The sequence below is a fragment of the Diuraphis noxia genome, unplaced genomic scaffold, assembly GCF_037042655.1.
Source record: "Diuraphis noxia isolate RWA-SAM2 unplaced genomic scaffold, SU_Dnox_SAM2 contig0003, whole genome shotgun sequence".
Taxonomy (NCBI): domain Eukaryota; kingdom Metazoa; phylum Arthropoda; class Insecta; order Hemiptera; family Aphididae; genus Diuraphis; species Diuraphis noxia.
Window position 1 is genome coordinate 47646177 of NW_028301713.1, and position 14516 is coordinate 47660692.

Here is a 14516-nt window from a genome sequence, read left to right on the forward strand (position 1 = left end):
CAAAACATTATACATACTGTTAAAAACTGTCATTTTCCTTATTACTCAAAAAGTACCTACTATTTACATCAACCAGATTCACTATCTTACTAGAAAATATAATTAAATTAATAACCGATGAATTACCTACTTTGAATACTTATCGTTATCGTGTACACTAAACAAAAAAAACACATCATTGTAAAATAATCAATATGAAGATTCACGGACTAAAATGTATGAGAAATTATGACAATATGACACGTTCATAATCAATACACCTTAGAATTTAGATCATAATAATATACAAAATAAATATGATCTAAGCATTCTAAGCAAATAGGCAATAGCAATACACCTTGATTTTTGGTCTGCTCAAATGTGATAAGTTAAAGATATATTTTGTATTGTTATCACTACGATAACAATATTATCAGAAAAATAGATAATATCATCAATAGCCGGGTTTCGTGATAACCTATATCATAATAATATTGTGATCTAAATTCTATGATAATAAGTAATAACACTAATAACCCTTATAGCATAATTTTCGTCTTGATTTACAAAAAATACTATCGATATAATATATTAATATGGGTTCTCGATTCTTACATTTTTTTACCTTAATATTAAACTATTAAATATACATTATACTTACATTTAATATTTTTCCATCCGTCAGTCGCCAATGTCCAATATTATAAAATATATGATTGTGTAGTATATATTATTTTTATTTTTTTTTCATTATATTATTTGTAATATTGTGCATTTTCGATGACAACTAATACAGATTACCTTATACATTTATAATTAGAACACTTAATTTATGGACAAAATGACCATAAAGTCACTTTGCTTGTTGAACGCTATATTGAGTAGAAAAATATTTTTTTATAACAGAATATTCAGGGTTAACCGAATAACACTCAAATTATACAGTACGAATCCTAAGCCAACGTGCAACATTGGTAAGTCTAGAGAGGTTTTAACACATAATCATACTAAATAGAATTCTACAAATAGGTACAATTGGGCACGTTGACCATGGAAAAACTACACTGACAGCGGCAATCACTAAGGTTCTTGAAAAGGATGGTTTATCGAGATTTATAGCTTATGATGAAATTGATAAGGCTCCTGAAGAGAAAGCTAGAGGTATAACTATAAATATAGCTCATGTAGGCTATGAAACGTCAATGCGTAAATATGCTCATGTTGACTGTCCTGGACATGCTGATTTTGTTAAAAACATGATTGTTGGAGCATCTCAAATAGATTGTGCTATTTTGGTAGTTGCTGCTACGGATGGCTCAATGCCCCAAACTCGAGAACATTTGCTCTTGATTAAACAAGTAAATAATTTTATATTTAAATAATATGTCAGGATAAAAATTATCATAGCATTGATTATTATTAGCAATTATTTGAATTTATTGGTAAAGATCATAGATTGAAATTCATTTAAATTTTTTTACTTTTTTACTAAAATCTTTACAATCTATACAATACAAATATTATTATAATTAAATTTGATAGTTAATAATGGTTAAGTCACTCAGCCTGTTTTTAAAACATTAATTTATCTTTTATGCTAGGCCCACTCGTAGTAATATAACAAACAAGAACTCAACTTTTTTGTCTCTGGCTAGTCCACTTTAATTTTATTGAAAAATGCAAAAACTGTTTATTTTAAGTTTGCTGTTTCTGTATACCACGATTATAAAGAACAGGTTAGACATTGATAATATGATTTATACACGACTGGCCGGTCACAATGCGTTACAATTCACGTAGTTGTAATAATATCCACTAGGTTGGCGCTGCTAGTTAAACGGGCTATTTCATAAGTCTATGAGCTTAAAGTTATCTGCATTACTGTCTATCACAATCAAGATTATAAAGTTCTTCATTCAGTTCCCACTGAGACGGCCATTTCCTCTCTACAGCCAGAATATCAGCCAGGTGTAATATTTTCTCAAATATTTAAAAATCCAGCTGTAGTTTTATGTCCAAGTGGTTGGTAGTATAAAATAATTAATGAAAAAAACCCATTTATAACTTTTTATTTTAAAATATCATGCATTGATATTGATGGGACATTTGGATTGTTACTTGAAAAACAGATTAGCTTTGGTAAATATATGGTGATAATGTATAAAATGTATGACAAAATATTTAATTTAGAAAAAATTGGTATAGAAATTCCTTTTTACCATTAGTTCAAAATATTACTAGTATTTTACAGCAGCTTAATAATATTCATGTGTGTATTGGGGGCCCATTGAACACCAATATCCTGGTATTCATCACAGTATGGCACAAGTAGGACTGAATGGACGTTGGCGACATAAGCAGTGTCCATATATAATATTAGATTATAAAATACCACAAACACAAAGCTGTTTGCATTGCTTTAATACAAGTGGTGCGATGCGTATGAAAAGAAAACGTATGTCAGAAGGTAAAAAAAGTATTTTGTTTTTGTTGCCATCTAAGAAGAAGCACTGTTAGAAAGGATAAGTATATAATTAAAAAAAGGTATTAAGGGCCAAATTTAGAGTGAAAATATTAGAGAGTGAAATAAGTGCTGCAAAAGATGAATTAAGTAAAATGCCATGCAATTTAATAGAAGATAATAATTAATAAACATCAGTTAAATGATTCTAAATCAATAATGTTAAGAGAAGTAATAGCTGCAAGTAAATATACAAATTCCGAAAATTGGCACTACTCTGAAGACTGGTTTGTTATACCCTGAATATTATCTTGTTTGAAATCAACATAAATATTTATAATATAATATTATGTTCATTTTGATTTATTAAAATTTAAAAAAAAGGTATACTGTATACCTATGATAATGTAGAATCTAAGAAAAGTAAATATTTGAGATGTTCAGGTGTCTGAGCACGATTTGTAACCTAGGCCCAGTCATACAAAAAATACTTTTATTTTGTATTTTGAATAGCTATTCGACTAATTTTTTCATAAGGTATTTAAAATGGTATTCAAATAAAAATAAAGTATTTTAATATATATTACATTTATTCGAATACTTTATATTTTTACAAGACATTGCAAGGGTAAAAACTAAAAATGTTCTATTCTATTGGGCATTGGCCATTGGGATTATCACAAAATAATAAAAATCTAGCACATTTGACTAGCAGCGCTTGGCGGTTTTATGAACTACACGAAGTGTAACTAGTTCTGACCGCTTATACAGCGCGCGATGCTTAACCTGTTCTTCATAATTGTGCTGTATACATATGCTTATATCATATACTTATTTTTGCTGGATTGCATAAAAAATTGATTAATTTTATGGATCAGTCATGGGCCCCTAAAATGGACCATAGCTCACTCTTAATTCATTCAATGTTTGTGATTGTTTATGCAACCCGGTATTAAAATTTTAAACTTTTGATTCACATTATTTTATTTCTCATAATTTTGTAACCGGTTTGTTATGAGTTTCAACAAAGTCTATAGGCTGTATTTCTCAATTAATACAAATATACAATACAATTCCCAGTTATGTTTAAGTTTTACTTACAAATTTCAAATTACTATTTATTTTTATACATATTAATTATAGTTGAACTTTTTTAGGTTGGAGTACAACATGTGGTAGTATTTGTTAATAAATGTGACATAACAGAAAATGATGTTATTGAACTTGTTGAACTAGAAATACGAGAACTATTAACAGACTTTGGTTTTAAAGGACATGAGGTTCCATTCATTTTTGGTTCAGCACTTCTTGCATTAAAAGGTGACACGTCTGAACTTGGAGAAAAATCTATAAGAAATTTAATGGATGTAATTGACAATAACATACCGACTCCAAAACGAGACTTTACTTCTCCATTTTTATTGCCTATAGACAATTGTTTACTAGTACCTGGCCGAGGGGCTGTTATTATAGGCACATTAAAAAGAGGAACAGTTTGCAAAAACGATAAAGTTGAGTTATTAGGATTTGATGAAAAAAAAACCACTAGTATTGGGGATATCCAAGTGTTCAATAAATCAGTGATAAGTGCCAAAGCGGGAGAAAATGTTGGTATTTTGTTAAGAGGCATAAAGCCTAAATTTGTTCGTAAGGGCATGATACTGTGCCCAATTAATACTTTGATACTGAACAATCATTATAAAGCAACAATTTATTTTCTTTCACGTTCTGAAGGTGGACGGTCAAAACCGATCACATCAAATTATCAACAGCAATTATTCAGTCACACATGGAACATTGTTTGCAGGTACTGTACTTGTACATAATATTATTCTTATATCCTTGTATTTATTTATATTTTCTTTTAGAATTGATCTGGATTCTGCAGTATCTATGGTAATGCCTGGAGAGCATGCTGAAGTCACAATAACTTTATTGAATAAAATGATTATGGATATTGGACAATCATTTACTGTAAGAGAAAATGGAAGAACAGTAGCTACTGGTATTATTAGTGAAATTTTACCAAATGTAAATGTGTCTAAAAACAATCTAAGTAAGATTATACAGCATGTTAATAAAAGTGATAAAAAAATGTAGTATCTATTTGTATATTGTGTAATTTATGTTTTCCTATAATATAATACATATATGTTGATAAATGAAGATAATATTTGAATTATGCCTATTTGAATTTATGTATAGATGTGTATATTTTATAAATAATTCAAACCATAATCTATTTAACCACATTTAACATAAATCACAATGGCACAATATTTAAAATGAAAGTATATATAAAATCAAATCATACTAACAACATTATTTTATACAATTATTAAATTATATTTTTATTAAATAGTTATTAAAATTGTATTTTACAAAAATGGTAAAAAAAAGTTTATTGCCAAATTAATATAACAAATTCTCTATAAATCATTTTTAAAAGTAAGATATAAATAAAGATACAATATATAATTTTAGACTGTCTATACAATAAAAATATTATATGCTAGTATAATAGTATTTAGATTACATGTCGTATACAAAGTGTAACAGTTCCGTTTACTAGCCTCTTCATCAAATTCCATGCTTCAGTACGTGACATTCCAGTAACATCTATATCATTTACTGAAACCAATTCATCTCCAGCTAATATTTGTCCACATTGTTCTGCACATCCACCTAGACAAATAATCAATTATCCAATATTGTTGACATAATAGAGTTTATAAAGTTACTGACCTGTGAAAATCTTTTTCACTGTTAATGGTTGGTCACCAGTTGGTGAATTCTTTCCACCTTCTAAGCTAAAGCCTAAACCAGAACCGTCTTTTGACAACACTATTTTTGTTAATGGCCCAAACACTCTATTTGCTGTAACATCTGTAAGATATAAACAATATATTAAGGATATTTTTGAGAAATAATAATTATTGCTTAAGAGGTTAGCTGTGTATTTGTATTTCTTCTCAAAAGTTTCACAATAAAACCATGTATAATCAATACAACTAGGTACATAAACATTATTTGTATATTTGTAGTGTTGTATAAACTGTTTTGATTTTAATTTATAATTTAAGTATACGTCAGCTTAGAAATATGTATAAATTAATTTTTATACCGATTATGCCAGTGCCAAAATATTTACAATTAATAGGTAAGGTATAAAATTATTACGGCGTACTCATTTTTAAATCAATGTCATTATGAGTCACTCGATAAATAGCAAACTTAAAATAATATGGTTTATTGGTGGTGAAAGTAACCGGATATATTAATGTTATAAGTATAGATACAGTGATTTACGAATTAGCTAATCGGATAGAGCTGGGCTTTTATGCTATCCAACCAACAAGACGGAATTGCTGTTTTGCGTAATTTCATTTCTTTATGGTCATCCATTAAATATAACTGTATAGAGATATCGTTTGAAGTGTGGAGACATATGTACAAAATGTACCGTGTGAAGAACCATATTATCTTAATTCAAACAAGAATAAATGCGGTGGCTTGAAATGTTGACTACACATCTTACTCGGCAAAGTTCAATCGTTTATTACCATTTTTGGTCGGAGTCATTAGGTCAGCAGATTGATGTAGCCCAACGGATTCAGTGGTCAAGTCCGACTTGCACCTAGATATAACCAACACTACTTCAGACCTAGGCGCCTAAATCAGTACAAATACAATTAATTAATGTTTGTATACATGCGATTGGTTCAATCTTACTTTAAGTATTGCCAATGATTCTCGATGCGTGATTCCCTTCATACTTTTGCCGTTTATGGATAATATGCGGTCGCCCTTTCGTATGCGGCCGTCTTTATCCGCCGGACTTCCAGACAATACTTTATACACCTGCGAAAACAAATCCATCGGTATAGTACTATAGTCGAACTCATAAGCACAACAATTATATTAATTACAAACAGTTAGCGGACACCACTTGGAAAACCTTTTGCCACTTGAGGATCGTTATAAATGTGTCGCCGGCTTATAGATAAGTACTTATAATTAGACTAATAAACGATCCCGATTCCCGACGGGTAAGCAAACACGCGACTGATCACTAATGTGCAACGTTATATTCCCATAACTCTACGAGCTGTCCGATACGTTAGAAATCCTAAAGCAAAGCTCGCGGTGTAGCGTCGTTGCCAAATATACAAGTGATGTATCTATATATTATATATAAAATATATATTACGGAAAACGTAAAATCGATACAACTAATGTTATAAAATTCCTCAGGGGTACAGAACTTCATAAAAAAATTTAATAAAAATATAATATCCAAATAACATATATTATAAGTAAAATATATCCACCTATAATGTATTACAATCAATTTTATATATACAGCCCCTATTTATTTATTGTATTATTGCGATATTACCTTAGTTATTAGTTATATCTTTTATGTTAAATGATGTAATTTATTGTAGCCAATGGCCACATAGTAGCCGAGGCATTAATAATAATAAAAAAAAAAAAACGTAAAAGCTGTGTATAATGGAGTATACTCCCAAAAATAAATAAATATACAAATAGCGACCACAATAATGAAGACTGCATACGATTATAGATTTCGTGATGGGTTATTAATATGCATATAGTAGTATACGTATAGTACTGACCGTTATCTCTTTAGTTTCATAATCAGCACCGCCGGCCAACGTGATGCCTACGCTACTGGTGGCCATATCCCGGTGCAGGATTACGACGGTCACTTCGACCGAGTGCGGTGGAATCGTGGCGGCTGAGGAGGCACCGTAACAACCGCTGTTGTTCTCTTCCAACGTTTGATTGGCCTCGTCGATTAGCTGCTGGAGTTCCTGTTGCGAAATCAGACTGGTGGACGACGCCAGCGAGCTGATACTACCGAACGGTTCGGCGTTGACTGCGTATTGCATGGACGAATCGTCACTTGTCGTCGACTCAACGGACGACATCCGGTTGTGCGTGTACCTATTAACGACCGCGGTTCCGGTGGCGAACGCCAGCCCGGACTTGGCGGATTTCAACACTGGCCCGTCCGAATGTTGTTGGTGATGATGCTGGTGGTAGTGGTGCAGGTTCGGCAAATATTCGGTCTTGCATGCGTAGTTGTTGGCCGGGGATGACATCACTGGCTGAGGTTCCGGTTTGCCGCTGCTGATCCTGGCAGAGCAGAGGACGTTCTTCCGGTTGATGGCCTCCACGCTTTCGGCTTTCAGCACTCGTTTTCCGGTCTCACACGCAGGCAAACTTCCGTAGTTGGTGGCCGGTGGCGGTGGTGACGACGATGGCAGTGGCGGCGGCTGCTGCTGTGACTGAGGCGGCGGTGACGAAGCGGGCGAATACTGTTGGAGTGACGTGCTCGACCGACTAGAACTGAGGGCCGAGTCTTCATCGCTGTCCGCTTTGAACGAGCCTTTGTTGGACGACTTGACAGACGATATCGGCCGTTCGTCGTGTATGTGCCTGAGTTCTTCTCGGCTCGAGTTCAACGACGACGACGTAGACGAAGAAGACGAAGAGGACGACGGCGAACTCGACGTAGACGACTGACGCCGCTGTTCCGTCATGGGTGCGGGTGTGAGAACGGGGACGACCACGAACGACTGCTGCGACACCGGGTTAGCACGCCTGGTTACCGTACCCATCAATGGTTCGTTGACGTATGTTTTGGTGGGCGGACACAACACCGCGGCATCGGTATCGTCTTCGTTTTCCGACAGCGGAATTTTTATCACCAGCGGCAGATCGGGAATCGCAGCCGGATGCTCATCGGCTCCACCATTACTTGTGCTGTCTCCGTCACCGCCGTTAAAACCGCTTCCGGACCCTGGCACCACTTTTTCCGGTATCACCAGTCCCCTAAGCTTGGACATGCTCCGCCGGCGCTGTTCGATCAGAGCGTTCAGCGACGACCGTCCCATTTCCGCGTACGCGTTCATCGTGTTGAAGTACTTGCTGTACGGCTGTTCGACGAGGCTTTGCGATCGTCGATGGTCGGCAGCAGTCTGCAGTGCCGGTGTGCCCCACGACGGCCGTACCGTTTCTGGAAAGTGTTGTTTATGTTGTGGTTGTTGCTGTTGCTGCGGTGGCGGTTTGCGTGGCAGAGTGCTGTAGACCACGGATTTTGGTGACGCTACCGGTGACGAATCTGTGGACGCCGTTGAGTAAGCAGACGACGACGACGACGATGACGAAGACGACAACGAATCTTTTTTCTCGCCGCCAGTCGCCGTAGCCGTGGCCCGCGAGAACATCGCTATTTTATCACGCACGCTCCGGTTGCACACCTCGTCCGTTCTTCCCGAAGTAGGTCTTCTCAGTGTCATCGTTGTAACAAAGTTTCTCGTACCGTCCGAGTCTGTTTCCGATTCCGTTCTACCGGAAGGCTCTACGGTCGCTGAATGCGACGACTTCATTGTTTCCGTCAGTCCGCCTCCGCTGCAGCTGTATGGGCGGTCAGCGGGTTCGCAGCACGATATCAGGTCCGGAGTCACGTCACACTCTGAAAACGCAAAAAGAAAAATGTGTTAATTCTGAGCTGTCATTGATATACAGTGTCGTACAAGTTCTACAAGCGTAAACGAAGGGATGGAAGATATAAATTAGAAAAAATGGAGGGATGTCATCTTTCCGTATTCCGTTCACTTCGAACACTGTTATTTAATTATTTTTATATCTGATAAAGCGTATAAATTTCAATATTTAAGTGATTTCGAATTCTACGGTTTGTACCATTATTTAAACGAATAGATCAAAAATAAATTTGATCTTTTTATTTTTGTTTATTGTGTAATAAGCTATATATTTGAGTTTTTAAATTAACGGGTTAAAGAACCCATTATAACAACTTAGCTTTTTTTGTTTGATTATTTGAGATATTATAATATACAATGATTTAAAATACCTACAAACTAATATTTCTTATGATTTAATTATTTAGTTAACGCAGACGAGTAGTTTGAAACATTATTTGTAAAAACCTTTAACTTATAGCTTAATGTTCTTTATGGGGTCTTTAAACTTAACTAATTCATGTTAATTATTTTCATTTACTTGCACATTATTGGTACTATCTGAAGTTAAATAATTTTATTAACACAGATATTTAAACATTTACTAAGTATATTTAAATTTATTATCTCACGTAAAATAAATCAAGACAATAATATATTATGATTTATAGGCGATAAAATTGCCCTTTGTCTTTCCGCTTTTGTAGACGTATACAATTAAAAAATTCTTATGATCGTTAGCCAAATACAGAAACGAGTTGAGTTTAAAAATATTATTTTTACATCAACAGATAACAATAAATTAATACATTTTTTTTTTGTCAAAATGATTTGCCTCTGCCCACGATGCGCGACGATGACTCTTTCGTTTATAATAATATAAAAATATGATCAAATAATAATATAATGTAGTGTGTCGTTTTTACTTTTTACTTGCATAGGCACGTTACGAGTGTGTATTATTATTATGAATGTTATAAGATGTAAGTACTTATGCACATAGGTATAGGTACGATGAAAATCTCGTGCACAAAATATGCTACGATATGTGTTGGGTATCATCTACTTCACTGACAGACATCCCCCTTCTTCCCACACGGGTGTACTTGTACGCCCACATTCATTACAGCTATATGTAAAAATGGAATATAACTGCATAGTGAAATATTCTTGAAAAAAAATATCCGACACAAATGTCTTAAGTCGTTTGTACGAATGTTCGTTGTCAAAACGAGACAAAATAATATATACCTATGCCGGATATATTGTATGTTTATGTACATGATGGATAGTAAACGCGAAACGTCTTTCGTTAATTATCCCAACAGCTTCAACAAAACATTAATAAATGACAGCCGAATTGCAAACGAAAAGTTCCAGAATACTCCATTAGTGTTTTTTTTTTTTTTACAGTTGTGAACCAAAAAAATTGTTTGTTGGTACTGATGTGCTGTATACTTTTCCCATCATGTGCCAATAATAGCAGTATAATAATTTAACATTTATATTATATAAAAGATCGCAGTCCGAAAATTGAAATGCATTCGATATATTTTGTACTTTTGTAACTTATCGTAAGTTGAGATTTCACACTACATATAAATTAAGTGCTATACGGTACATATAGTTGTATAATATGATAAATTATTAGACACAAAATCATCCTTTAATTAATATTGTTGGCAGATTATGTATAAAATCAAAATAAATACTTATACAAGAAAATAAATATTACCATTGATACGCTATATCTATACGTCTGTTTATATATGACATCTATAATAATATATGATATATCTTATACATTTACAATTTATAAATATCAATAGTATAAATTAATGTAAATTATAAATATTTTTTTATTTTTCATTCAGAATTTAGTGGCAAATTAAAGAGGCTAACAATTTCGGCATGTGAGCCGTTGATAACTATATTTTTCTACGACAAATTTCAAATGTGAAATATAATAATACGAGTATACATCGTCACCACCGCGCAAAAAGTGAGATTTTTATTACAAGTGTATTTATTAAATTAGATGTTATAGATATTTTACCTACGGATTTTTAACAAATCCTCTAATCCGTATATTTATTATGGATCAATCATATGCTGATAAAATACATATTGTCTTAGTGACATCACTCTGGGTAATCTACTGGAGTTATTACTTATTATAGATCAAAAAATTACGAGACGTTTGCTATAAGCTATATAATATATACATAGTCATCAACCATCAGTCAGCTGCTTATACCTACGTCATACGAATACTATTAAAATCTACAAACATTCTAATGAGCTGCTTAAGGAAATTTCGTAAAACAGTCAATTCTCACGCGGTTTGCGATTTTTCTATAAGGTCGTCAGTAAATGGCTATAATATATTTATTTGAATAGTTATCGAAGCCCAAATAAGGCACATGTGTGGGTGCAATAACAATGTTTCAAAATTATATTCTTTTTTTTTACGAACGTATTACAATAGGTACCTAACAAAAAATAATTGTTCGTCAATTAATATTGGTGATTATGATTTAGTTAGGTATTTAAAAAATTGTTGGGTGTGATTATGTCAGTTAAGTAATATTTTTTTTTTTTTTTTTAATCAATAATAATACAACACTGGCACTAGACAATAATATGAATTATAGTTTAATTTTCAATTTGTCTATTCGTTTACAAATTTCCTCTCTTATATATATATTTACTAATAATTATAGATAAGTAAATAATAAACATTTTCAAATCATATCTCTAATTTATTGAAAATCGAATATTTACTATATAGATTTGATGCCAAAAAGTTTTCAACATTTTAATAGGTAACATATTAAAATATTAATTTTAGATTTTTATAGAATATATCGGTGTAAAAAAATGGCTATTAAACCAGCATATATTATAGAATTAATAATACTCATTAAAATTAAGTTGGTACCTATTCATTAAATCATGTACATATTATAATAATCATAAAATGCCTCGGGTAGAGTTCTCCGACTAGGATTTGCCGTACCCGACGAGATCACCTTGCAGCAGTTATTCCACCCATGACATATAGGTATATATAGATAAATCATAAAATATAATGCGTATTAAATATTAATATATAGGTACCCATCCATCTGCATCGAGACTATATAATATGGTCACAAAAATAGTTTTTTGTTTTCGCAAATTCGATTGTTATCTAATATTTTATATTATCCATACGATATTATTATTGTTCAATTATCGTAATACATTAAATCATTTTTTGAAACGAATTGTACGCAGATTTTTTTTTTCTTGTCGGAAATATATGACACACAGGTGGTACCTAAATATATTATTGTTTTTCACACAGTGCATCTTAAATAAAATAATATATTCATCGCGTAAGTTATGCAGTGTAGGGCGATTGGAATGGATGAAGAGGACACGTTTCATTGTCGCCATGGTGAATAATGGCCAACAATTACGCCCACGTCGCGATTTAAAGTCAAAAGAAAAAAAAAACGATATTATATGTATTATATTATTATTCTCGAGTAATAATAACACTGCACGGTAAGCGGCAATGGCGACCTTCACAATTACATTTGTAGATATATATATATATATATATATATATATACGTATAGGTAATATGTGTGTGTGTGTATGGAGAGAAGAAAAAAAACGTCACTTATCTATTGTGAAGATGTGTGCGGCAATTGTATATATAAATCGCAGCGGTACATCTCGTGGCGGCTGCCGCCGGTGGACCGAGGTATCCGTAATTATTTTCCGACTAAACGTGAACCAGATTCTTGCAAACCTGATTTATAATGTGTATTTTTTAATATAAAAATGTTAGCGGACAGGAGAGAGAAACGAGAAATGAGGAGAAAAAAAATGATAAGGAATTAAAGTAGTACTCATCGTGTGTACAGTAAAGCCAGTAGTTGCTATAGCTGCCAGATTGTGGGTAGGTAGGTGTATATTATGTAGTATTATTTAGGTGGTATAGGCATACGAGAATAATATAGAGGTAGGTATCTACCTATCTACCTCGTGCAAAACCATTCCTCCGGCGAACGCATTTCGTATTCTTTTACCCGTTAAACCCATTATAATACAACGCACGCTTGTGTATGTGATCTAATTAACGATCGAATAATAAGAAAAAATAATATATCGTGTGACCTGTGGAAATTATTATTATTATTTAAAATATAACTCGCATTTGAAAACATCAAATACTTTTTCAAAAATATCTATTTTTATCTTTTTCACAGTTTGAATAGAAAACCTGATACACATTCCTTGATTTGGCTTTTTTTCTCATTTGTCAATCTGTAGGCGTGAAATTTTTCGTTAAAAAACTGATTATAACGGCAACATTATGTTACGAAGATTGTAGTCTACAACCAAGTTATAGTTAAGTCAAATCTACGTCCAACATGATTGCATTTTAATACACAATACCTTTATATTGTGATGTTACTTTTTGACGCCGTCCAGTGATTGCACGCGTCATTTGTTTTGCATTAGTTATAATAATTATTATTATGTATGGAATACCAGTCGCATATCATTGTGGGTTGGCGAGTTTATCTAATACCTAATAATTAATAAACAATAAAAACACGATCAAAATTGCTGATGATTCAGTACCAGTAAAGCTCCGTTAGATACCTGTTATAATTTATCAAAAACCAGAAAACCCACACAACTATAGTAAAAATGCGTGTTGAAAGTTATTAAAAAACTATGTTATTATTACTTATTTAGGAACACTTTGTCCTCTACCACGATGTATATTATGTCGTATAAAACAATTAGAAAAAAAATCATTATGACACGACGACTGTACAAACATTTCCAAGCCTCTCGATCCAAAATCACAAAAAAAACATTCAAATATTAAATAATATGTGTAATTGTAATTGAAATTAATGTTGTACACTTGAGTAGTTATTTTTTGGTTTATGCGTAAACAGACGTGTATACCTACTCAATAATGGTATATACCTACCAATCAAATTCATATTTTTATATTATAATAAAATAAATAGTTTAGTGCTTAAACGCCTTAAACTTAGTATTGGTACTTAATAATAGTCATTATACATTTTTCAACAAGTGTGTGTATACCTAAAAGTGACTAAAACAAATTTGTCATAACAATACGTATTATCATTCTAAAAATGAGAACACACACACAACATAGTTTTGTCACATTTGCTGTAGGGTATTAATAATTGTTTCTTTTATATTTTTAAAATATAAACAATTTTGTATCAAAACTCGTTGTTTTTAAAAGATATATTTCACCTCTTGAAGAAATGTTTTTCTTTACTATCCAAACGCAATCAGTCCTATAGATACGTATAGTATAGTATATTACAATATTTATAAATAACATTAATAAAAAGCCACAACACCCTCCGGTCGCGTGTTACCTATCCAAATACATAATATATACATATAGGTATACAATATAGTTCGCGCATTGCAAATGCGTTTGTAACGGTAATTATTTAAAAGCACCTAATTAATAATGATGTTTTCGGACAGAATATTAAATATTTTGT

General features: G+C 32.5%; 2 protein-coding genes across 2 annotated transcripts in view; one reads left to right on the plus strand and one right to left on the minus strand.

Annotated features, from left to right (window-relative positions):
- The first annotated feature begins 567 nt into the window (after positions 1-567).
- On the plus strand, positions 568-4619 carry LOC107169099 (uncharacterized). Its single transcript, XM_089222403.1, has 4 exons — positions 568-953; positions 1009-1337; positions 3598-4247; positions 4309-4619. The coding sequence occupies exons 1-4, from the start codon at positions 812-814 to the stop codon at positions 4538-4540; spliced, it is 1353 nt and encodes a 450-aa protein (XP_089078529.1). The 5' UTR covers positions 568-811; the 3' UTR covers positions 4541-4619.
- A 143-nt stretch (positions 4620-4762) lies between these two features.
- bbg (PDZ domain-containing protein big bang) overlaps positions 4763-14516 on the minus strand; it is a 68375-nt gene continuing 58621 nt past the window's right edge. The window contains exons 5-9 of the mRNA XM_015518740.2: positions 7081-8945; positions 6173-6301; positions 6004-6112; positions 5186-5326; positions 4763-5125 (exon numbers count right to left, since the gene is read on the minus strand). Coding sequence (XP_015374226.2) covers positions 4968-5125; positions 5186-5326; positions 6004-6112; positions 6173-6301; positions 7081-8945 — 2402 coding nt within the window. The 3' untranslated portion in view covers positions 4763-4967. The remainder of the gene's footprint in view (positions 5126-5185; positions 5327-6003; positions 6113-6172; positions 6302-7080; positions 8946-14516) is intronic.